This window comes from Anabas testudineus, chromosome 6, assembly GCF_900324465.2.
Source record: "Anabas testudineus chromosome 6, fAnaTes1.2, whole genome shotgun sequence".
Classification (NCBI taxonomy): Eukaryota; Metazoa; Chordata; class Actinopteri; order Anabantiformes; family Anabantidae; genus Anabas; species Anabas testudineus.
The window spans coordinates 15,188,234-15,213,907 of record NC_046615.1 but is presented as its reverse complement, the minus strand read 5'-3'; the positions used below and the strand labels follow the sequence as shown (position 1 = coordinate 15,213,907).

The 25,674-nt window shown below is 38.5% G+C and overlaps 1 protein-coding gene across 1 annotated transcript; it reads left to right on the top strand.

The window, feature by feature from the left end:
* The first annotated feature begins 78 nt into the window (after positions 1–78).
* LOC113165692 (mucin-5B-like) lies at positions 79–23,168 on the top strand. The gene is made up of 51 exons (XM_033326019.1): positions 79–161; positions 254–292; positions 388–649; positions 755–869; positions 1,366–1,456; positions 1,556–1,665; positions 1,753–1,966; positions 2,076–2,201; positions 2,602–2,719; positions 2,800–2,938; positions 3,048–3,152; positions 3,255–3,324; positions 3,418–3,555; positions 3,687–3,851; positions 3,935–4,029; positions 4,131–4,257; positions 4,349–4,604; positions 5,043–5,092; positions 5,211–5,311; positions 5,403–5,554; positions 5,659–5,797; positions 5,891–5,998; positions 6,092–6,271; positions 6,356–6,595; positions 6,675–6,831; positions 6,996–7,124; positions 7,344–7,494; positions 7,658–7,701; positions 7,895–8,080; positions 8,201–8,805; positions 11,029–11,208; positions 12,105–12,317; positions 15,848–16,124; positions 16,423–16,655; positions 17,497–17,668; positions 17,756–18,000; positions 18,082–18,265; positions 18,459–18,654; positions 18,743–18,921; positions 18,998–19,067; positions 19,548–19,684; positions 19,775–19,806; positions 19,901–20,069; positions 20,375–20,476; positions 20,590–20,630; positions 20,807–20,929; positions 21,121–21,219; positions 21,314–21,442; positions 22,015–22,054; positions 22,236–22,359; positions 22,478–23,168. Exons 1-51 carry the CDS (start codon positions 83–85, stop codon positions 22,749–22,751), a joined length of 7,710 nt encoding a protein of 2,569 aa, XP_033181910.1. The 5' UTR covers positions 79–82; the 3' UTR covers positions 22,752–23,168.
* The last annotated feature ends 2,506 nt before the right edge of the window (positions 23,169–25,674 follow it).

Here is a 25,674-nt window from a genome sequence, read left to right as displayed (position 1 = left end):
CCAAGACCTATATTGCATGACACACCAGTGTGGTACCAGTTGGCTCAACCATTCCTCTCTAGTCAGTGATCACTTGAGGATCATGAGAACAGCCAGGATGCCACTTGAATGGGTGATACCATGGTTCACTCTATCCTTTGGACTATCTGCTGCCACCACTGGTAAGTGCAGTAAGAGAGCTGCATACATCAAAGGCTGTGCTAAAATGTACCCTTATCTAATAAAAAACTAAAAATATGTCTTCTCTTTTAAGTTATGGTTCAGACCACAAGTAAAATACCAGTAATTACAGGTAACTCATTTGAAATACTCTTTGTAAAATATGAAAGATGAAAAACCCAACTTTTACAATTTAGCATAGTGAATCTAATTTTGTGCTCAAACTAGATGTGACCCCCTCTCACAACAACCAGTTCTGCAGTACATGGGGAAACTACCATTTTAAGACTTTCGATGGAGATTTCTTCCAGCTTCCCTCCACTTGCAACTACGTCCTTGCATCCCATTGTAAAGGAGACTATGAAACTTTCAATATTCAGCTTCAGCGTGAGGAGATAAACAGCAAGACCACCATGAAGAAGGTCATCATGAGACTAGAGGGAGTCATTGTGGAATTAGCCAACACTTCCATCAAAGTCAATGATAAACTGTGAGTCTTTTTTGATTATGTGACTTTTCATTACTGACTGATGCACTGATTACAGGGACTTTTAATGTGTTATCATCTTACCATGAGGATGTTTGTCCCTTTTAGTGTCTCCATACCATTCGTCAAAGCTGGGATTTCAATTAAAAGAAGTGCCTCATATGTCAAAATTGAGGCAAAGCTGGGTTTGGTTGTCATGTGGAATCAAGAAGACTCTCTCTGGGTATGTTTGTTTATGTTTTTTGTTCACTTGACCTGATTAAACTAGTCTCTCTATATACATTATTTTTATTTTTATCATTTTGATAGCTTACATATATGCAATTACATAGAACTTTGAAAATGTATACACCATAGTTTATATACAACTAGTCTAGAGATTTTGGAACTGACTCAATAAATGAAAAAACATTTCTGGGTTTCCAGTGCATTGCCCAGGGACATTTACACATTTTTATTGATGACTATGCTGAACCTGACACACTATGTTGATGAGGAAATCTATAATACAAAAGACTACTGAAGTTGGTAGCTGTCCTCTCTTAAAGTCCACTTACTCTTGACTGTCACACAGTTTTATCAGTAGTTGGTGTCTGCAAAGCTGTTAAAGTTTACATTCTTATCTGGTATGGTTAAACAAAGAATATTTAGACAGCTTCATCTGACTGCCATGCATAAATGGTGCCAGGCAAATATTTGATTAAAAACTCATTTTTAAGGTTGAACTGGATGCAAAATTCAAGAATCAGACCTGTGGACTGTGTGGTGACTTCAATGGAGTCCAGATTTATGACGAGTTCATGAAATCAGGTAAATACTGAATAACACAGGCTATAACAAACTGAATAATTTGAAATAATAATGCAAAAAATAAGTAATCAGATTTGCTAAAACCTGTTTTTCCTCTAGATACAGGGGCATCTGTAACTCCTGAAATCTATGCTGAAAGCTGGAAAGTCAATGGTCCTACAGAAAACTGTGAAGAAATCTCTCCATCCACAAAGACGTGTTCAAATGAGGTATCTGAAAAATACATTTCAGGACCTGAAATGACTATATATTTAATTTAGGTACACATTAAATATGTCTTATGCTTTGTTCCACAGACCGACATCTGTAAGAACCTGCTGATAGGACCTGCATTCCTCACCTGTCAAAACCTGATCGATACTGATACCTTCATCAAAGCCTGTGCAATGGACCTGTGCAACTGTGATGGAAGCAGTTCTACATGTCTGTGTTCGACCATCTCAGAATACTCTCGTCAGTGCGCCCACGCAGGTGGCAAACCACAGAAATGGACGACTACAGAACTGTGTGGTAAGAACGGGGACAGAATCTTGGCTTTTGATGTTCAACTTAAAGTGTTTTCACTGCTTTATTTGAAAAAATCACTGATACTGCTCTGTAATTTTTTTGTGCTGAGCAGAAAAAACATGTCCGTTCAACATGGAGTACAAAGAATGTGGTAGTCCCTGTACTGACACCTGCAGCAACCCCCAGAGAAGCCAAGTGTGTGAGGAGCACTGCATAGATGGATGCTTCTGCCCATCCGGTAAGAGTAATTTTGATTAAAACTCCTTAAGTGGGGCAGGGTCAGGGGTGTCTTACGCTCTTGTCAATCATAGCTACGATATGCTCTCAGTTGAAATTAGACGCTATAAGCCAGAGCAAACATTTTTTGGTTTATTGATGTAATACACAATATCAAAAACATATCTAGAACATGCTTGGAACATATGTTAAATGTCAAAATATTGTTTGTTATGTTGTATTATTTAGTACACACAAGTTATTAACTGACAACACTAACTGCTACTAACCTGCTGTTCTATATGTTTTTAGTGTTAGAAAATAATTTATCAGTCTCACAGGGTTTGCGTTGTGTAACAGTTTTTTTGGTTTTGTTTTTTTAATTGATCCAACATAAATCATGTAATTCTGTTCCGCCCAAGGTACTGTCTTTGATGACATTACACACAGTGGGTGTGTTGCTGTTGAGCAGTGTTCCTGCGTACACAATGGAAAGCCATACAAACCTGGAGACTCATACTCAAGCACTTGTCATGAATGGTGATTTTCTACAGTAAAAGTTTGCATTTACCAGTTTATTTAATATCTGTTAACTTAAACTAACTAAACTCTGTTAACAGCATCTGCACTCAGGGTCAGTGGAGCTGTAAGGATACAGACTGTCCTGGTATCTGCTCCCTACTGGGTGGGGCCCACATCACCACCTATGATGCTAAAACCTATACTTTCCATGGAGACTGCTCTTATGTTCTGACACAGGTGAGACACTCAGACTTCAACCATTTCATCTGTTAATTTAAACACAAAATTGAAATATGTGTAAATAAGAAAACAATTAGTGATGAAGTGCATTTTATCTCTACTTCAGGAAACTAATGGGACTTTCGCTGTCCATGGTGACCTGGTTAGATGTGAAAAGTCAGAAAAATCAACATGCCTAAATGCAGTGACCCTGTTACTGCCGAATCACATGGTAACATTTTATCACATTATGGCTTAATGGTAATAAAGTGGAAACATGATCATGCTTGTTGAAAACTATATTACTATTTCGTCTTTTTTTTTTTCACTTAAGATCCTTGTAGTTCAAGACAGTGGACAGATCCTTTATAACAAAGTGCCTTCTCAACCCCCTCTTTTCATGAGTGAGTGTTTTTTGGTTCTTATTTTTCTCTGAACTCACAAAAGTTAATAAAACAGTCTTTTTATTCAGTATGAAAATATGTTTTTATCTGCAGATGACTTCACACTCTTCAGCCCATCGACATTCTTTATTGTAATCCACACTATCTACGGGCTAGATCTTGAGATTCAGCTTACACCTTTTATGCAGGTTTACATTAAAGCCGGTGTTTCCAAAAAAGGAAACCTCATAGGTATGTTTAATTTTTTTTTTTGTACTGTACTTTATAGTATAAAATATCTAAAAAAAGTATGTTTTTGCAGGAAGTATTTTATAGATTGTTAAGTCCTAATATAGGGTATTAAGTCTTAAATCTTTGTCCAGGTCTTTGTGGAGATTTTAATGATGTTGAAGCTGATGACTTCAGAACCACCAATGGATTGATTGAGGGAACTGCTGGAACGTTTGCTAACACATGGAAGACCAAAACAACCTGCCCTGATGTAACCAACTTACTTGGAGACCCCTGCACTTTAAGTATAGAGAAGGGTAGGTCACTGACACCATTCTCTGTATTTTAACGTCATTTTTCACAAAACTCTAAAACTAAACATCAATATTTGCTTTTTCAGAGAAATATGCGAAGCATTGGTGCTCCTTGTTGTCAGACCCAAATGAGATTTTTGCCCAGTGCCATTCTGAAATCAACCCAAAAGTCTATCAGGCTGTAAGCAATGATTCCTTTTGTATGCAGTCTTACATAAATGTATTTTATTTATTCAACATCCAAACACTGTTCATTTAATTTGTTGCTACTTTTCTTTGCAGTCTTGTATTTATGATAGTTGTGCCTGTGAAAACAGTGAAGAGTGTATGTGCGCTGCCATATCCTCCTATGTTCATGCATGTGCTGCTGCAGGTATCTTTCTGAATGGGTGGAGAGACAACATATGTGGTAAGTGTAACAAAAAAATGTGACCAAATTAAATCTACTGCATATTTGTTTATCGTTTTCAAAGATTAACTGAACTGTTTCTTTTCAACAGAAAAATACACAAGTAACTGCCCTTCTACATTTGTGTATGACTACCAAATGTCAAGCTGTGGTCGCACCTGTGGCTCTCTTAGTCAGTCAGAGTTAATATGTGAGATTGACTTTACTCCACTTGATGGCTGCGGCTGTGCGGAGGGAACCTACCTAAATGAGAAGGGAGAGTGTGTGACAGCCTCACAATGCTCCTGTCATATGGGAGACACTGTGGTGCAACCTGGACAGGTCATCGGAGTCTTGGGACAAACTTGGTGAAGATTTAATTTTTTAACTAAAACTAAAGTTCAGCAACATTAAATTGTTTATTGCAATCTGAGGCATTTTGTTAGTCTGTTATAAAGAGATAACATGTAATAAGAGAAGTGTGGAATAATGAACTACATTAAATTGAGTCGCAAAGCAAGAGAGAAACTGAAGATGTTATACTGTTTTACCTGCATTACCTGAAGTGTAGTTTGCAAATTATTATTATTTTTCAGCAAAATAAATACTTTATTGGCCATGTTTGTATTTGGCTTATTGTCATAATGGAAAAATACTTTATTGATGTTAATTTTGTGGTTTTAGTGTTTTTAAACCACTTTCCCAAATAGTTTTTTCTTTACCAAGAAATTGAGCAACAGCTGTTAAAATAAAAAAGAAAATATATTTCTCTTCTTTGTTGACATTGCCTGTTCTATGTATTTTAGTTCTTGCAAAGGTGGAAAATTAATCTGTACAGGAAACCAAATTAATGAATGTAAGTACACAACACTCTGCACATCATATTCTTTCTATACCAAAGCATACTGTATATACTTATGGAATAAAACAACAATACCATGTAGTTTCTTTGTAACACACTATTGTCACATCAGCATGCACAGATCCAATGGTTTTCCTCAACTGCTCCGGTGCAAAGCCAGGCGATCAGGGGTCAGAGTGCCAAAAAAGCTGCCAGACACTGGACATCGAATGTGTAAGAATGTGACAGTGGTCCGTGACTTGTTACACAGGTACAAAAAAACATCAGATTCACATGTTAAACATATTACTGTTTTACTGTACAGATCAGCACACATTGCCTCTCAGGCTGTGTTTGTCCTGCTGGCCTGCTGTCAGATGGTAAAGGAGGTTGTATCAAGGAGGAGGACTGTCCCTGCACACACAATGGAGAATCCTATGATTCTGGAAAAACTATCACTGTGGGATGCAACACATGGTTAGCTTTCCTATATTATGTAATGCATTGTCAGGTTACCTTTTTGTGTTGTGTGAACAGTATATGTTGACGTGACATTATTTTTTTTTCTTTTTAAATCACAGCACTTGCAAAAGCAGAAAATGGGAATGTACAGACAAGGACTGTGATGGGACCTGTACCATATATGGAGAAGGACATTACACCAGTTTTGATCAAAATAAATTCTCCTTTAATGGAGACTGTGGCTATGTCTTCGCTCAGGTATATCACATACTATGTAATACTTTAATTTAGGAATTGGTATTTGTCCATCCTGAAATTCTGATATCAGTTTATCATATGAATATCTTGTAGGACTTCTGTGGAGATGATACAAATGGCACCTTCAGGGTCCTGACTGAGAGCATCCCATGTGGAACAACTGAAAGCATCTGCTCCACTGCTATCAAACTTTACTTAGGGGTAATAGTATTTTCTTAATTTTATGAATAATTTTTAAAATATTCATAAAATAACAGTGCATGATCAACAAATAAGCATGTTTCATTCCCTCAGAACAATGAAATCTTTCTTTCGGAGGAAGATGTCAGGGTTATCAAGCAAGGCACAGGAGTGGACATACCCTATCACATCAACACTATGGGTATATATCTTGTCATTGAGGCAAAGAATGGTCTTGTTCTCATCTGGGATAAGAGGACAACACTGATGATCAGACTCAGCCCGACATTCAAGGTGGGTCAACAGATTTATGGTCAGTAAGATAAATGTTAAAGCAGTTGCCATTTTACAAATTAAATATATTTCATTTTATCCCAGGGCAAAGTCTGTGGTCTGTGTGGAAATTACGATGGGAATGTCAAGAATGATTTCAGCACAAGAAGCAATGAAATTGTGGTTACAGCCCTTGAGTTTGGAAACAGCTGGAAAGTGTCATCAACTTGTCCTAATGCAAACACACTAAAAGATCCGTGCAGCCTGAATTCACACAGACAAGCATGGGCAGCAAAACACTGCAGCATTATCAACAGTGAAGTATTTGCTGCCTGTCATTCAAAGGTAAGAAAATTACCAAGCATTGTCATATGACATATAATCCCAAATGATTTATACTTTTCAAAATATATTTTTCAATAAGGTGGCTCCCCAAAATTTTTATGATGCTTGTGTGGGAGATACATGTGCCTGCAATACTGGAGGAGACTGTGAGTGTTTCTGCTCGGCTGTAGCTGCCTATGCAGCAGCTTGTAATGAGGCCGGAGCCTGCATAAAATGGAGAACTCCCACAATTTGCCGTGAGTGTTTTAATTTTATGAAACAAACAATTAATAGATTTCAACATCGTCTCTTTGCATTACCATTGTCATTGTATTTCTAAAGTTTATAAATCAAGCTTGATTCTCATTTTTGTTAAGAAATGTTTTTATTTTCATTAATTTTAATATTTTTGTTTCATTAGCTCTGTTCTGTGATTATTACAACCCTGATGGAGAGTGTGAATGGCACTATGAGCCCTGTGGAAAACCATGCATGACAACATGTAGGAATCCTTCAGGAATATGCTACAATAAAATTCCAGCATTAGAAGGTACAAATGCCTTGAAAGGGAAAGTCTCTATATTTTTAGCATGATTAGTCAAGGAAAAGTGAATAGTGAGCTTGAATACTCTTTTAGTTAGTTAAGAATAGCTATTTTAGAATAGTTAAGGACTGTAGATGAGTGGGAATTGAGAAGTGCAAATGTGCTGATATATCTATTCATTTTTGTTCAAGGTTTGAAATTTACAAAAACATTTATCTTTTTAAGGCTGCTATCCAAGTTGCCCACCGGAACGAACTTATCTTGAAGAAACTACTATGAAGTGTGTCTCGAAGAAGGAATGTGGCTGTTATGATGATGAAGGAAAGCATTATGAAGAAGGGGAGTTCATGCCTCCAAAAAAAAACTGTCACAAATGGTACAACACTTTTCACCTCACAAATTCTGAAGTTGGGAGAAATGTTATATTATAAGTTATAAGATAGATAGATAGAAATGAGACAACATGAGGCAACAACCTTCATACATGATATTTGTAGATTATATATAAACAAAAACCTTTTCTTTCATTTACCTTTTAGTTACTGTTCTTCAGCAAAAGTGGAGTGCAGCTATGATGTCCAAGGTGAATTGTATAAACATTATTTTGGTTATAGCTATGACACTTTTTACTATATTTTTATAATATTGATTGTGATTGTTTTTCCGATTGCCACTGATAAAGCTATCAAAACATAAAGTTTAATTTAAAGGTCAAGAGTCTAACTTATGTATAATTAATAATAATGAAAATGTATAACACACTTTTTCTTTTGCAGCTTGCACATGTTCATATAAAGGTCATACATACAAGTATGGCGATAAGATCTATGATACACATGATGGAGATGGAACCTGTATGTCTGCTGTTTGTGGAACAAATGGAAATATTACAAGAACTATAGAAATTTGCACTACAACTCCTCCCATTGAAACAACAACTATTTTTGTTTTTACCACAACTGGTAAGTCAAAAATTACATTTCAACGACAATCAGCACAGGTTTAAGGGATTCTTATATAATTTGACGACTGAGAACTTTAATAGATTTATTTTACTGGTTTATGTTTTTTGGCAATGACAGAAGCACCATCCACAACAACAGCAGAAATCACAACTCTTCAATCCACCACAATCAAAGAAAAATCCACCACAGCAGAAAGGCCTGGTACCTCATCAACAGCAAAACCCATCACCACGCTAACCACAGGAATACTTAACACAACAGCTTCTGAATGTGAAAAGTGTATGTGGTCTGCCTGGAGTAACACTCATTACCCTGAATCTACCCCAGATGGAGGGGACTTTGAAACCATAAATAAAATTACTGATACATATCTGAGTGGTTGCAAAAAACCCCTGAAAATAGAGTGTAGAGCAATAGATTTTAGAGATGAACCTTTGAATGACCTAGGTCAAAAAGTAACATGCAACCCAACAGATGGCTTGATCTGTTATAATAAAGACCAAATGCCTCCTAAATGTTTGGACTATGAAATAAGGGTAAAATGCTGTTTAAACATTTGTGAGCAATCAACCACGAAAAAGCCCATTACCACCACGACAGAACATGAAGCCAGTACAACAATCACAAAAGGAAAAACGTCCACTGGAGCAGAAACAACCAGTACATCAGCAACAACAGGAGAATCTAGTGGCACAACAGGCTCTGAATCCACCACAGTCACTGAAAAACCCAGTACATCAACCTTAATCACAGAAGCAACCACTGGAGCAGAAACAACCAGTACATCAGCAACAACAGGAGGATCTAGTGGCACAACAGGCTCTGAATCCACCACAGTCACTGAAAAACCCAGTACATCAACCTCAATCACTAAAGCAACCACTGGGGCAGAAACAACCAGTACATCAGCAACAACAGGAGAATCTAGTGGCACAACAGGCTCTGAATCCACCACAGTCACTGAAAAACCCAGTACATCAACCTCAATCACAGAAGCAACCACTGGAGCAGAAACAACCAGTACATCAGCAACAACAGGAGAATCTAGTGGCACAACAGGCTCTGAATCCACCACAGTCACTGAAAAACCCAGTACATCAACCTCAATCACAGAAGCAACCACTGGGGCAGAAACAACCAGTACATCAGCAACAACAGGAGAATCTAGTGGCACAACAGGCTCTGAATCCACCACAGTCACTGAAAAACCCAGTACATCAACCTCAATCACAGAAGCAACCACTGGAGGAGTAACAACCAGTACATCAGCAACAACAGGAGAATCTAGTGGCACAACAGGCTCTGAATCCACCACAGTCACTGAAAAACCCAGTACATCAACCTCAATCACTAAAGCAACCACTGGGGCAGGAACAACCAGTACATCAGCAACAACAGGAGAATCTAGTGGCACAACAGGCTCTGAATCCACCACACTGACTGAAAAACCCAGTACATCAACCTCAATCACAGAAGCAACCACTGGGGCAGAAACAACCAGTACATCAGCAACAACAGGAGAATCTAGTGGCACAACAGGCTCTGAATCCACCACAGTCACTGAAAAACCCAGTACATCAACCTCAATCACAGAAGCAACCACTGGAGGAGTAACAACCAGTACATCAGCAACAACAGGAGAATCTAGTGGAACAACAGGCTCTGAATCCACCACAGTCACTGAAAAACCCAGTACATCAACCTCAATCACAGAAGCAACCACTGGAGGAGTAACAACCAGTACATCAGCAACAACAGAAGAATCTAGTGGCACAACAGGCTCTGAATCCACCACAGTCACTGAAAAACCCAGTACATCAACCTCAATCACAGAAGCAACCACTGAAGGAGTAACAACCAGTACATCAGCAACAACAGGAGAATCTAGTGGAACAACAGGCTCTGAATCCACCACAGTCACTGAAAAACCCAGTACATCAACCTCAATCACAGAAGCAACCACTGGGGCAGTAACAACCAGTACATCAGCAACAACAGGAGAATCTAGTGGCACAACAGGCTCTGAATCCACCACAGTCACTGAAAAACCCAGTACATCAACCTCAATCACAGAAGCAACCACTGGGGCAGAAACAACCAGTACATCAGCAACAACAGGAGAATCTAGTGGCACAACAGGCTCTGAATCCACCACAGTCACTGAAAAACCCAGTACATCAACCTCAATCACAGAAGCAACCACTGGAGCAGAAACAACCAGTACATCAGCAACAACAGGAGAATCTAGTGGCACAACAGGCTCTGAATCCACCACAGTCACTGAAAAACCCAGTACATCAACCTCAATCACAGAAGCAACCACTGGGGCAGAAACAACCAGTACATCAGCAACAACAGGAGAATCTAGTGGCACAACAGGCTCTGAATCCACCACAGTCACTGAAAAACCCAGTACATCAACCTCAATAACAGAAGCAACCACTGGGGAGAAACAACCAGTACATCAGCAACAACAGGAGAATCTAGTGGCACAACAGGCTCTGAATCCACCACAGTCTCTGAAAAACCCAGTACATCAACCTCAACACAGAAGCAACCACTGGAGGAGTAACAACCAGTACATCAGCAACAACAGGAGAATCTAGTGGCACAACAGGCTCTGAATCCACCACACTGACTGAAAAACCCAGTACATCAACCTCAATCACAGAAGCAACCACTGGAGGAGTAACAACCAGTACATCAGCAACAACAGGAGAATCTAGTGGCACAACAGGCTCTGAATCCACCACAGTCACGAAAAACCCAGTACATCAACTTCAATCACAGAAGCAACCACTGGGCAGAAAACAACCAGTACATCAGCAACAACTAGAGAATCTAGTGGCACAACAGGCTCTGAATCCACCACAGTCACTGAAAACCCAGTAACATCAACCTCAATCACAGAAGCAACCACTGGGGCAGAAACAACCAGTACATCAGCAACAACAGGAGAATCTAGTGGCACAACAGGCTCTGAATCCACCACAGTCACTGAAAAACCCAGTACATCAACCTCAATCACTAAAGCAACCACTGGGGCAGGAACAACCAGTACATCAGCAACAACAGGAGAATCTAGTGGCACAACAGGCTCTGAATCCACCACAGTCACTGAAAAACCCAGTACATCAACTCAATCACAGAAGCAACCACTGGGAGGAGTAAACAACCAGTACATCAGCAACAACAGAGAATCTAGGTGGCACAACATGCTCTGAATCCACCAGCAGTCACCGAAAAACCCCAGTACATCAACCGCAATCACAGAAGCAACCACATGGAGGCAGAACAACCAGTACATCAGCAACAACAGGATAATCTAGTGTCACAACAAGGCCTCTGAACCACCACAGTCACTGAAAAACCCAGTACATCAACCTCAATCACAAACGTATACACTGAAACAGAAACAACCAGTACATCAGCAACAACAGGAAAGCTCATTAGCACAACAGGCTCTGAATCCACCACAGTCACTGAAAAACCCAGTACATCAACCTCAAATCACAGAAGCAAACCACTGGAGCAGAGTAACAACCAGTACATCAGCAACAACAGGAGAATCTAGTGGCACAACAGGCTCTGAATCCACCACAGTCACTGAAAAACCCAGTACATCAACCTCAATCACAGAAGCAACCACTGGGGCAGAAACAACCAGTACATCAGCAACAACAGGAGAATCTAGTGGCACAACAGGCTCTGAATCCACCACAGTCACTGAAAAACCCAGTACATCAACCTCAATCACAGAAGCAACCACTGGGGCAGAAACAACCAGTACATCAGCAACAACAGGAGAATCTAGTGGCACAACAGGCTCTGAATCCACCACAGTCACTGAAAAACCCAGTACATCAACGTCAATCACTAGAAGCAACCACTGGAGCAGAAACAACCAGTACATCAGCAACAACAGGAGAATCTAGTGGCACAACAGGCTCTGAATCCACCACAGTCACTGAAAAACCCAGTACATCAACCTCAATCACAGAAGCAACCACTGGAGGCAGAAACAACCAGTACATCAGCAACAAAAGGAGAATCTAGTGCACAACAGGCTCTGAATCCACCACAGGTCACTGAAAACCAGTACATCAACCTCAATCACAGAAAGCAACCACTGGGGCAGAAAACAACCAGTACATCATCAACAACAGGAGAATCTAGTGCCACAACAGGCTCTGAATCCACCACAGTCACCGAAAAACCCAGTACATCAACCTCAATCACAGAAGCAACCACAGGAGGAGAAACAACCAGTACATCAGCAACAACAGGAGAATCTAGTGGTACAACAGGCTCTGAATCCACCACAGTCTCTGAAAAACCCAGTACATCAACGTCAATCACAGAAGCAACCACTGGGGCAGAAACAACCAGTACATCAGCAACAACAGGAGAATCTAGTGGCACAACAGGCTCTGAATCCACCACACTGACTGAAAAACCCAGTACATCAACCTCAATCACAGAAGCAACCACTGGAGGAGTAACAACCAGTACATCAGCAACAACAGGAGAATCTAGTGGCACAACAGGCTCTGAATCCACCACAGTCACTGAAAAACCCAGTACATCAACTTCAATCACAGAAGCAACCACTGGGGCAGAAACAACCAGTACATCAGCAACAACAGGAGGATCTAGTGGCACAACAGGCTCTGAATCCACCACAGTCACTGAAAAACCCAGTACATCAACCTCAATCACAGAAGCAACCACTGGAGGCAGAAACAACCAGTACATCAGCAACAACAGGAGAATCTAGTGGCACAACAGGCTCTGAATCCACCACAGTCACTGAAAAACCCAGTACATCAACGTCAATCACAAAAGCAACCACTGGGGCAGAAACAACCAGTACATCAGCAACAACAGGAGAATCTAGTGGCACAACAGGCTCTGAATCCACCACAGTCACTGAAAAAACCCAGTACATCAACCTCAATCACAGAAGCAACCACTGGGGCAGAAACAACCAGTACATCAGCAACAACAGGAGAATCTAGTGGCACAACAGGCTCTGAATCCACCACAGTCACTGAAAAACCCAGTACATCAACCTCAATCACAAATGTATACACTGAAACAGAAACAACCAGTACATCAGCAACAACAGGAAAGCTCATTAGCACAACAGGCTCTGAATCCACCACAGTCACTGAAAAACCCAGTACATCAACCTCAATCACAGAAGCAACCACTGGGGCAGAAACAACCAGTACATCAGCAACAACAGGAGAATCTAGTGGTACAACAGGCTCTGAATCCACCACAGTCACTGAAAAACCCAGTACATCAACGTCAATCACAGAAGCAACCACTGGGGCAGAAACAACCAGTACATCAGCAACAACAGGAGAATCTAGTGGCACAACAGGCTCTGAATCCACCACACTGACTGAAAAACCCAGTACATCAACCTCAATCACAGAAGCAACCACTGGAGGAGTAACAACCAGTACATCAGCAACAACAGGAGAATCTAGTGGCACAACAGGCTCTGAATCCACCACAGTCACCGAAAAACCCAGTACATCAACTTCAATCACAGAAGCAACCATTGGGGCAGAAACAACAGTACATCAGCAACAACAGGAGAATCTAGTGGCACAACAGGCTCTGAATCCACCACAGTCACTGAAAAACCCAGTACATCAACCTCAATCACAGAAGCAACCACTGGGGCAGAAACAACCAGTACATCAGCAACAACAGGAGGATCTAGTGGCACAACAGCTCTGAATCCACCACAGTCACCGAAAAACACCCAGTACATCCAACGTCAATCACAGAGCAACCACATGGAGGAGAAAAAACCAGTACATCAGCAACAACAGGAGGATCTAGTGGCACAACAGGCTCTGAATCCACCACAGTCACTGAAAAAACCCAGTACATCAACCTCAATCACAGAAGCAACCACTGGAGCAGAAACAACCAGTACATCAGCAACAACAGGAGAATCTAGTGGTACAACAGGCTCTGAATCCACCACAGTCACTGAAAAACCCAGTACATCAACCTCAATCACAGAAGCAACCACTGGAGGAGTAACAACCAGTACATCAGCAACAACAGGAGAATCTAGTGGCACAACAGGCTCTGAATCCACCACAGTCACCGAAAAACCCAGTACATCAACTTCAATCACAGAAGCAACCACTGGGGCAGAAACAACCAGTACATCAGCAACAACAGGAGGATCTAGTGGCACAACAGGCTCTGAATCCACCACAGTCACTGAAAACCCAGTACATCAACCTCAATCACAGAAGCAACCACTGGAGGCAGTAACAACCAGTACATCAGCAACAACAGGAGAATCTAGTGGCACAACAGGCTCTGAATCCACCACAGTCACTGAAAAACCCAGTACATCAACGTCAATCACTAAAGCAACCACTGGAGGCAGAAACAACCAGTACATCAGCAACAACAGGAGAATCTAGTGGCACAACAGGCTCTGAATCCACCACAGTCACTGAAAAACCCAGTACATCAACCTCAATCACAAATGTATACACTGAAACAGAAACAACCAGTACATCAGCAACAACAGGAGGATCTAGTGGTACAACAGGCTCTGAATCCACCACAGTCACTGAAAAACCCAGTACATCAACCTCAATCACAGAAGCAACCACTGGGGCAGAAACAACCAGTACATCAGCAACAACAGGAGAATCTAGTGGTACAACAGGCTCTGAATCCACCACAGTCTCTGAAAAACCCAGTACATCAACGTCAATCACAGAAGCAACCACTGGGGCAGAAACAACCAGTACATCAGCAACAACAGGAGAATCTAGTGGCACAACAGGCTCTGAATCCACCACACTGACTGAAAAACCCAGTACATCAACCTCAATCACAGAAGCAACCACTGGGGCAGAAACAACCAGTACATCAGCAACAACAGGAGAATCTAGTGGCACAACAGGCTCTGAATCCACCACACTGACTGAAAAACCCAGTACATCAACCTCAATCACAGAAGCAACCACTGGAGGAGTAACAACCAGTACATCAGCAACAACAGGAGAATCTAGTGGCACAACAGGCTCTGAATCCACCACAGTCACTGAAAAACCCAGTACATCAACCTCAATCACAGAAGCAACCACTGGGGCAGAAACAACCAGTACATCAGCAACAACAGGAGAATCTAGTGGCACAACAGGCTCTGAATCCACCACATTGACTGAAAAACCCAGTACATCAACCTCAATCACAGAAGCAACCACTGGGGCAGAAACAACCAGTACATCAGCAACAACAGGAGAATCTAGTGGTACAACAGGCTCTGAATCCACCACAGTCACTGAAAAACCCAGTACATCAACCTCAATCACAGAAGCAACCACTGGGGCAGAAACAACCAGTACATCAGCAACAACAGGAGAATCTAGTGGCACAACAGGCTCTGAATCCACCACAGTCACTGAAAAACCCAGTACATCAACCTCAATCACAGAAGCAACCACTGGGGCAGAAACAACCAGTACATCAGCAACAACAGGAGAATCTAGTGGTACAACAGGCTCTGAATCCACCACAGTCACTGAAAAACCCAGTACATCAACCTCAATCACAGAAGCAACCACTGGAGGAGTAACAACCAGTACATCAGCAACAACAGGAGAATCTAGTGGCACAACAGGCTCTGAATCCACCACAGTCACCGAAAAACCCAGTACATCAACTTCAATCACAGAAGCAACCACTGGGGCAGAAACAACCAGTACATCAGCAACAACAGGAGAATCTAGTGGCACAACAGGCTTTGAATCCACCACAGTCACTGAAAAACCCAGTACATCAACCTCAATCACTAAAGCAACCACTGGAGGAGTAACAACCAGTACATCAGCAACAACAGGAGGATCTAGTGGCACAACAGGCTCTGAATCCACCACAGTCACTGAAAAACCCCATACTACAACTTTCGGTACAGAAAAATCCACTGCCAGCACAACAGGCAAAACAACTTTATGTTTTTGCAAGTACATGGATCAGTTTTTCTCTCCCGGTAAGCTGTTCTTCTCACATTAACATTTAAGTTATACACTGTTTCTTACAGTCTAAACCATCACATGTAATCATGTTCTGATGTAAAATTCTAGTAACATTAACATCTTTTATCATAATCATCAGTCTCAACATAGTTATTCTATTTTTATCTATTTATATGTTATATAGTAATTGCAGACCTGTTATCAGGCACACTTAGAGACTAGAGTCAGAGTTGTTTTAACAAAACACACCTTTAACTTTGGTATTTTAAATTTTGAAATACATTAACTGTCATGGTTTTATTCAATTTACAGGTAGCTTCATGTACAATAAGACTGATGGAGGAGGCTGGTGTTTCACTGCATATTGCAGTGCAAATTGCATTGTTGAGAAGCTTGCTAGACCGTGTCACACTACTACTCTACCAACATCTACCACCACTAGCTCTGGCATTACTACAGGACTTGGCTCTACATCACACAGTACTATTCCAGAAACCACACTGAAACCATTTAAAGACTGTTCATATCTACAACCACCTCGAAAGGTATTTGAATTCAGTTAAATGTTCTTTAAAGTAGAAGATCATCATACAATAAAATTTCTGCCTTGCACTTACCCCAAAGACAGTCAAACTGGTTGTTTCTTACATCAACTGACTTCATTTCCCCGGTTCATTTTCTAAAAATAATGGAATAAGGTATTTTATTTACCTTGGATAAAGTGATGGGTCTTATTAAACCTATTCTGCTGCTGGGTATTTTTTTAATGAACCAGACATGTTTAGGAGTCATAGTACAAAAGAAAAAGATATTATATTATTTTATTATCTTATTATTATATTATAATATCTTTGTCTAGTGAATGTGGTTATTATATACTGAAATTATTTTTTTATTAAATGTCACCATAGTCGATTGATTGATTATTGGCAGGTAATTCCTTTTAGTTGAGTGTAATTAATAAAAATGCACAGAGTGGGGACATTGTTTAATTCCATCTATTTGGATCCCAGCTAGCTTAATCAAAACAGCCTGTTTTCATTGGGATCAAAACAGTACATTGAAGCTACCTCCTGCAAGTTCTTGAAATAGTCTATAGCTAGTTCTAGCTAGTTCTAGCAACCCTCTACAGTAATACAGGGTATATTTCATCTAAAAATATTACAAAATAGTTTAAAAATACTGTAACCTGAAATATATTCAAACAACAGCTAATGTGAGAATTCAAGTTAGTACATAATTTGTACATAATGCTTCAACTTAGCATTATGTCTGTCTCTTATCCTCTTTAATGTGTTTAGAGTTACAATTTGGAGTTACAATTTGCTCCAAAGCAATGTTTCTTTTAAAACTGGATTACTAAAACTGCTACCATGGCTTTTACAGAATGGTGAATCCTGGAAGCCGAACACCTGCACTACAGAAAAATGTGATGATGGTAAAATAATCACAGAACATGTACCATGTAAAGAAGTGACCCAACCTGTCTGTGTAAATGGGCTGCCACCAGTTAAAGTTTATGATGAAGGAGGCTGCTGTTTCCACTATGAGTGCAAATGTAAGTTAACGTGGAAACTAAACATACTAATTTTACATATAGCTTGACTTTGATGGCATTTTCAATATGATTTCATTCATGTTACAGGTGTTTGCTCTGGCTGGGGAGATCCTCATTATGTGACATTTGATGGACTATATTACAGCTTCCAGAAAAACTGCACCTACGTTTTAGTCAAAGAGATAATTCCCAAATACAATTTCAAGATTTATATTGATAATGAAAACTGCGATCCCTCTGGAACCGTGACCTGTCCTAAAGCTTTGATTGTGTATTATAAAAATTATGAAATTCGTCTTACACAACAGAGAGGGACAAAGACTGCGAACTTGGTAAATATATATGATTTTAATTATTATTGCCTGAATAAATATAAATTATGTACAAATTTTATAAATGTTGAATTTCTTTAGGTGTACGTTAACGGCAAGCAAGTTTTCCCAACCTACTCTACTACTGACTTTATCATCACAAGTACTGCAATTGAGCTGCTTTTGAAAATCCCGGCAATTGAAGCAGTCGTGTCATTCAAAGGGCTTATGTTCAGCGTTGATTTGCCATTTTCCCTTTTCCACGACAACACAGAAGGACAATGTGGTAAGATGATCAATCAGCTGAGAATCAGTTTGCTGTTAAAATAATTGTGTTTAAAAACAAATGAGGTATGTGTTGTATGTTACATACTGTACAAGGATGAAACTATATAAACAATAGTATATTAAATATAAACCCACTAATCTTTGTAATAACATATAAGGTTATAATTTATGTTAATGTTTATTTTCTCAAGGTCCCTGTGACAATAACCAGAAGAATGACTGCAGATTACCAAATGGCCAGATCCACCCCTCATGTTCTGAGATGGCAAATAACTGGAATGTACCTGATAAGACAAAGCCTTATTGTGAGAAACCTTCTCCTCCACCAACTCCAAAACCTACACAGTCATCGTGCAAACCTGATGTTTGCGAAATTTTGATCAGCAAGTAAGAGTTTACAGAACAAAGATCAGACCGTCAGTTCATGTTGCTGTATGACTCAAACTCATCAACTTTCTTTTGATTTTACATTAAGGGTGTTTGAGAAATGCCACAAAGTAGTCGCACCACAAAACTTCTATGAGGCCTGTAAATTTGATGTTTGCCACATGCCAAATTCCACCATGGGTTGTTCCAGTCTGGAGGCATATGCAAGTTTGTGTGCTGACGCATCTGTCTGTGTAGACTGGAGAAGCGCCACAAAAGGACAGTGTGGTAGGTGTTTTTCTGATCAAACAATGCTATGATCAGAAGACTTTATTATATTCTTATACACATTTTCTTATTGTAGAGTATAAATGTCCTGCAAATAAAGTCTACAAACCTTGTGGACCAACTGTTGCACCAACTTGCAATGCAAGGTAAGCACTCGGTTCTGTTTTTATAATTGTAAAGGTATTTGGCTCATTTAGTAGTTTATTAGTAGTTTATTTTGTTATTTAATTTATTTGTATGTTACCATTCAATCATGAAAAACTTACATAGAGCTACAGATGATGAGAATGATGTCTATTGGTTTGGTAGGTATTTGATACTATTAAAAAGAATAGTTATTAATAATATTGCATTAAAATTAGATAACAAAAGTGATTACAGCTGATACTTATCATTTAAAACCACATCACCATAATATTTATCTTCGCGAGATCATAAGTAATTATTGAGATACTTTATCCTGGACTAATGTAGTCGATCAGTTGACACTGCTATGTTGAGCCATTGCTACTGTGGAGCAACACTGCTAGAAAATTGTCACACTTAGTGTCTGTACTGCATAGTATGCATCAATCATTAATCATCATTTTATTTGTGAAGTACTTAGTGTTGTTTTTCATTTATAGATACAATAATAAGTACACAGAGCAGTGCCAGGAGGAGTCAGGTGTGAAGAGCACAGCTTGTCAATTCACTGAGGGATGTTTCTGCCCAGAGGGGTTGACTTTGTTCAGTTCAAACTCTGACATCTGCGTCTCCTCCTGTAAGAAATGTATTTAATTTAACAAAATTCTACTTTTTTTGTGAATTTATTAATTTAAAAATAAACTAGTTGTTCATGCTGTTGTTTAAGGTTGCACTGGACCTGATGGCCAACCTAAAGAGGTTAATTCTACAATACACGAATCATTTTCATTATTTACAATGTATTAGATTTTTTCCTCTGTTACTTAATGTTTCTCTTCTATCCCTCATATAGTATGGAGAGACTTGGATGAGTGGCTGTCAGCAGTGTGCTTGTGATAAGGACACTATGAGTGTTCAGTGTAAGCCTCTTACATGTCCCACACAAAAAACAGTGACTTGTACCAAGGAAGGTGAGGTGTTAGTGACCAAGAAGGTGGACTGCTGTGACACACAGATATGTGGTAAGTGACTTAAGATACTGCGTCTACATCTACTCACACAATGTTACAAACAAAAAAATTTAGGAGAAAGATGTGATGCTTTGGTGAGTATCAGAAATCTAAAAATACTTCTTAGTTATTTTTAATCGTTGCACTGATCTTTGCAGTGGTAGAAGAATTACTTACAGCTTATACTTAAGTAAAGGTGTCATTGCCATAGAACATATCCTGCATTTAGAACTGTCAAAGGGTTTAATACATTTAGTACATTATCTATTTTCCATGCATTGTCTGACTAATTTTAATTGTCTAATATTTATTTTTAGAATGTGATAAGAGCCGCTGCGGATCGCAGAAGAAGTGTGAACTGGGATTTGAGTTGAAGATTAACATCTTTAATGACAGTTGCTGCCCCTCCTACAGCTGTGGTAAGTCCTAATAAAGGTTAATAAAGGTCTATTTCTTAAGGTTTTAGTGTGTAAAAAACATTTAAACTATACTTGATATTATCCTCTAAAGTGGTCATTATTTTTGTGTCTAGTACCCAAAGGTGTCTGTGTCTACAATGAGATTGAGTACAAGGTAAGTATATATTTTAAAGGTGTTACTAAATGTTGTAACCTACAGTATAAATTAATCTTGTGATTTTCAGAATAATTTATTAATTGAATATTTTCACTCAACTGTATTTTCACCACAGTTAGTTTTTATGGCCTTTATATTAAATCGGCTCAAACTTTACTTTTTATTGTTCACAGCCTGGTATGGATTTCTCCAAAGGCCCATGTGAAACCTGCCGCTGTACTGAAACTAGGAATCCCAACACTAAGTTGAACGACTACAAGTGTCAGATAATACGTTGTGAAACACAGTGTCCACAGGTACCTTTACAAGAAGTATTTACAGCAGTATCGCAGTACTAGTAATGGGGATATGCTAGTAGAGCCAATACATAAACAGTATGACATCCAATATATTTAGAATGACAAAAGTTATCTGCCAGTAGTTAAGTGTTGATGCAAATGACTGATGTTGCAGTCCTAATTGATTTCTCTTGTTTTTTTTCAAACAGGGCTACGTTTATGAACCGAAAGTTGGACAATGTTGTGGATCATGTAAAAAAACAAGCTGTGTTTTGGAGATTCCAGGCTACAATACAGTTATTATTGCTGTAAGCTAAACCTTCAGAATCTCTCTCTGTAAACTTGTAGTATTAATTACAATTGTTTGCATTTTTTAACTTATCTCTTCTTTACTTCCAACAGCCCTCCAAGTCTTGGTCACCACCAAAAGACAAATGTACCATGTATAATTGCCAGAAGGTGAACGATGACCTAGTAATTTATAAAAACCAAACAATGTGTCCTCCATTTGATCCTGCCAACTGTGTTCCTGTAAGTACAATCCAGCCCTGAAATGTTCATATTTCTGGTGTCTTAATATCTTTGTTAATAACTCTAAAGTGATGTTAGCTTGTTTGTTTTATGAGCTATTTATCATCGAAAGCAAGGTTACTGTAAAGGTGCTTGTATAGTGCCTGGATTTGCCTGAAATACTTGAAGACATTTTAGTTTAAAGTCTAAAAGACAAGTGACATTTATTTGAATACAGCAATGTCCAATTCTGACCAAAGCAAAGCTGTTGGTTTGAAAACGGAGTCATGGAAACTTTCTAAGTTAGGTCTACTAGGTCTAACTATCTAGAGGAGATCTACTGTATCACTTATCACCCACTTACAATTTAGTCTTGGTATCTCCCCCGAAGCAGCTCAGCTGTTGACACATTTAGTCACTTTACAGATGCTTTGAATTGAGTCATACTCCTAATGATAGATATAAGCCAATTTCACTGCCAAGTTCAATAGAAGAGAGACAGCAATTACAATATGATTCAAACTGCAGCTGCATGTCTTAGCAGTTCAATTAGCAATTTCTGTCAAATCTGTTACCTGTTACATCTGTTACAGGGAACTGAACAAACGGACATAAACGGATGTTGCAAAACATGTGAGTATGAGTCAATAAATTGTTCGAAAACGCTCGTTTTGCAAACCTCTGTGGTCAGTTGAAGCCTGTAATGCTGCTCTTGCATGACTACATTTTGAGCATAAAACAATTTTAACAATTCAAAGATCACACCTTCTAATCAAGATAAAAAGAAAAACTTTAAATAACCTGTAATTTGCAGGTACTCCTCGTTCCGACTGTCAAATAAAAAGAAGCACCTCCTATCTAAAGATAAAGAATTGCAAGTCAACTGTCCCAGTGGAAATGACAACTTGCGAGGGACCTTGTGGACCGTCCTCATCCATGTGAGATTCAACATAAATATTCTAAATGAAGTACAGCATAGCATCTACTAACACAGCTAATCACAAAATTATAAGAGCATGCAACTGACAGTGGTCATGTTTGAAACTTTGTCAACAGGTATTCTCTAGAGAGCAGCAGTTTGATGCGTTCGTGCTCATGCTGTCAAGAAATGGCCACTACAAAGAAGGCTGTGGACATGATCTGCTCTGATGGCAGGAGGATGAAATACTACTACATTTCAATTGACAAGTGCGGTTGCAATATTGCTAAATGTACTGATGACAACCTCAGTGCTAATCGGGGTTCACACGAGAGAAACTCTCGTGAAAGCCACTCTGGAGAACGCTTTGGACATGGAGGCAGGGGTCTGTACCAAAGGCGTTGGAAATAGTAGAGTAAATCAGTGAAATGTTTAAAACACTAGAAATATATTGTTTAACACTTTTTTTTTTACAAACAAAATGATTGATAAATAGAGAAAAAAAATTTCCTACACTTCTGGACAGTAGACCTTTGAACAACTGTCATCATTTTCTCAGGTCCAGATATTGGTTTATAATGACAGTACACACTGGTGACTCTTTTAGCTTTTTAAGGGGTAGTTTTCTTTCTTAAAAACTTTACGATTGGGGTTTTTCTTCCTCTTACTGTTGATGAAATGATTATAATGAGGTAACTACGGCTACTTCTACTGTCCACCTATAGCAATACTTGTTGTATTTACTTCTGTATTGAAGGGGCATATACCGGATATAACTCCAACATGTGCTATATGATATGTCAAACTTTAAAAATCAATATGATTAAAACTTGCAAGTACATAAATGATTGTGTCCTTTTTATATTTTCTGGCTTTTGTTGCGTAAAATTGGGTTAATGTGTTGTTGATGCTGATGATATTTAGGTTAATTATATGATATTCCATTTAACTAGAGCACTATCATTTTCTAATATTGTATATATTATTAATGTAGACTAACATGTTCACCACACTAAACCTAAAAAATTCTTAACGCATCAAAAATAACTTGCTTTCAACAGCAATACCCAGTTTCTAAACCAAATCAAAAATCTATGGCTGCATCATTATATTGGAGACTCTAGACATGACCACTTGTTCATTCTCTTAATTTCTTTAATAGTCAGCCTCTTTACAGTTTTAAAATCTGTTCCCTTTTCTGCTCCTGTCAGACTTTACTGTCAATTCATGTAACCCTCCCCCACCCCATTAAGTGCAGCTATGAGAACAGAACCAATTTCCTGATCTTCCATCTTGCAGCACCTCTAAAATCTTTGTATTTTCCTCTGAGGATCGGGAGTGAAAGAGCGATGTAAGTAATAGATAAGGGGGAAAAAAAACAAGACCTACCTTCCTAAAGGTCTCTTACAGTTTTATACTGCAGTACACTGATAACAGTAAAACACAACTAATCTACTGTAAAAAAATATATATATATATACATATATATGTATATATAATATATATTATTAATATATAATATATATTATTAATATAATATATATTATATTATTTTATTTAACATTTATTTGGCAAAAAGCTATGATCAGCTTTATTAATAAACTAGAAACAAGCTACTTGACTTAACAACAGTATCTGAAATATAAATATAGACTATATATATCTTAAAGACAGACTATAGAATATACAGTAGTTATAATATTTGAGGTAATAATACATTTAATGCGTCCTAATTATTATTTGGACTTTAAACTGGATATCAGCAGTAGTCTACAGTTTTGGAAAGCTCAGGAACCACCTTCAGACTATGCTAACTTAGCCGAAGCATTACCAGGAGAGTAAACTTGCTCAGCAAAAAGCGCATTGTTATATGCGCTGGAATGGAAAATGTTCAGGATTGTGGTAAATTAATAACTTTACCTCACATTGTGAAATATTAGTTGATGGCAATGTAAGAGTAATGCCAAGGACAATTTAAAAGGAATACTACTTAGGTAACTATCCCAGCACTGACCCCCAACGGTATTTGATGTCTGTCCCTAGTGTAGAGGCAGAGAATAAAGGTTAGTTTTCTCTGCACCAGTCACCTGGGATTGTTTGCAAAGGGAAATTAAACTTACATACTTGGTCCCAGACTAGTCATAGTTTACATACTATATGCAAATTAGATTTTTCATACAGTGCAAATGTTTATCTACTCATCCTTAATTCCGCTAAGTCTCAAGTTTCAGTTGTACTATTTGTCTGACCTCCTAGTTCCAAGAAAATATAGCTGTACAAAATACAGCTCTACTATAAAGAGAGAGTTTTTCTTATGCTGTTTTTTTTTTATTATTATTTGAATTTAGGATTTGTTAGATCCTATCATAAATCAGAACATATATAATTGTAAAAAAATAAATCTGATAAATAGTTGACACTAGTTGACATAACCAATAACAATGAAACCGAATACAGTATGTGAAAACAGTAATCTACTGTGTTTAAAGTTCGTGTTGTTTTTTTGCTTCTGGATCATGAACATGAACAGTGTCAACTTAATTATGCTCTTTTTGAGAGACAGTAACAATTCTATACAACCACATATTAAGTATTTATTTACCTTAAAACTCTTTCATCGCTTTTAGTCATTTAAAATGGAGTAATCTGATATAAAAGGTGATGCTGTATTTTATTTTTTATTATATTTAAAGATAAATACCATGAAATAGAAGCTGAAATTCTGAACCTTTCTTAAAGCCAAACGTCTTCACTGTACAGCAAAAAACTATATTATATTAATACTATTTATTTTATTTTGTATTATTTTATCACATTACAGTGCTTTACCACGACTAAGAAAAACTCAGATTAATCTCTGTTTGCTGTAGAAGCTTTGTAAAAAGATTAAAGCAACACACGCCACTGACAGTAATGACACAGTCTGAGGGTGGGGGCATTTAATGACTTCAGTTCCATGGTATTTTAAGTTGACACTGCAAGTAGAGGATGACTGGAATCAAGGATGTAGCATGTACTGCATATCCTGTACTGGTCTTTTTCAAGTTGTCATTTCCACTGGGACATTTTTCATTAAAACCACGTATGTTGGGTTTTACATTTGCAAAACAGCATTGTGCTTTAATTTTATTCACAGTTTTTGTATGTTTGTTTTATTATTGTTCTTAACCAGTCAGCCACATGAACTGTCCAGCTGGACATGACAATTCTACCTGCAATTGCAGAAAAGCTCTTGAGTTTATATATTTATTTCTTAATGCTCTTAGTGGTACTCAATCTTAATTTTCATTTTAAAAAAGTGTTTTATCCAAAACCACCGGAAAAACTAAATCTG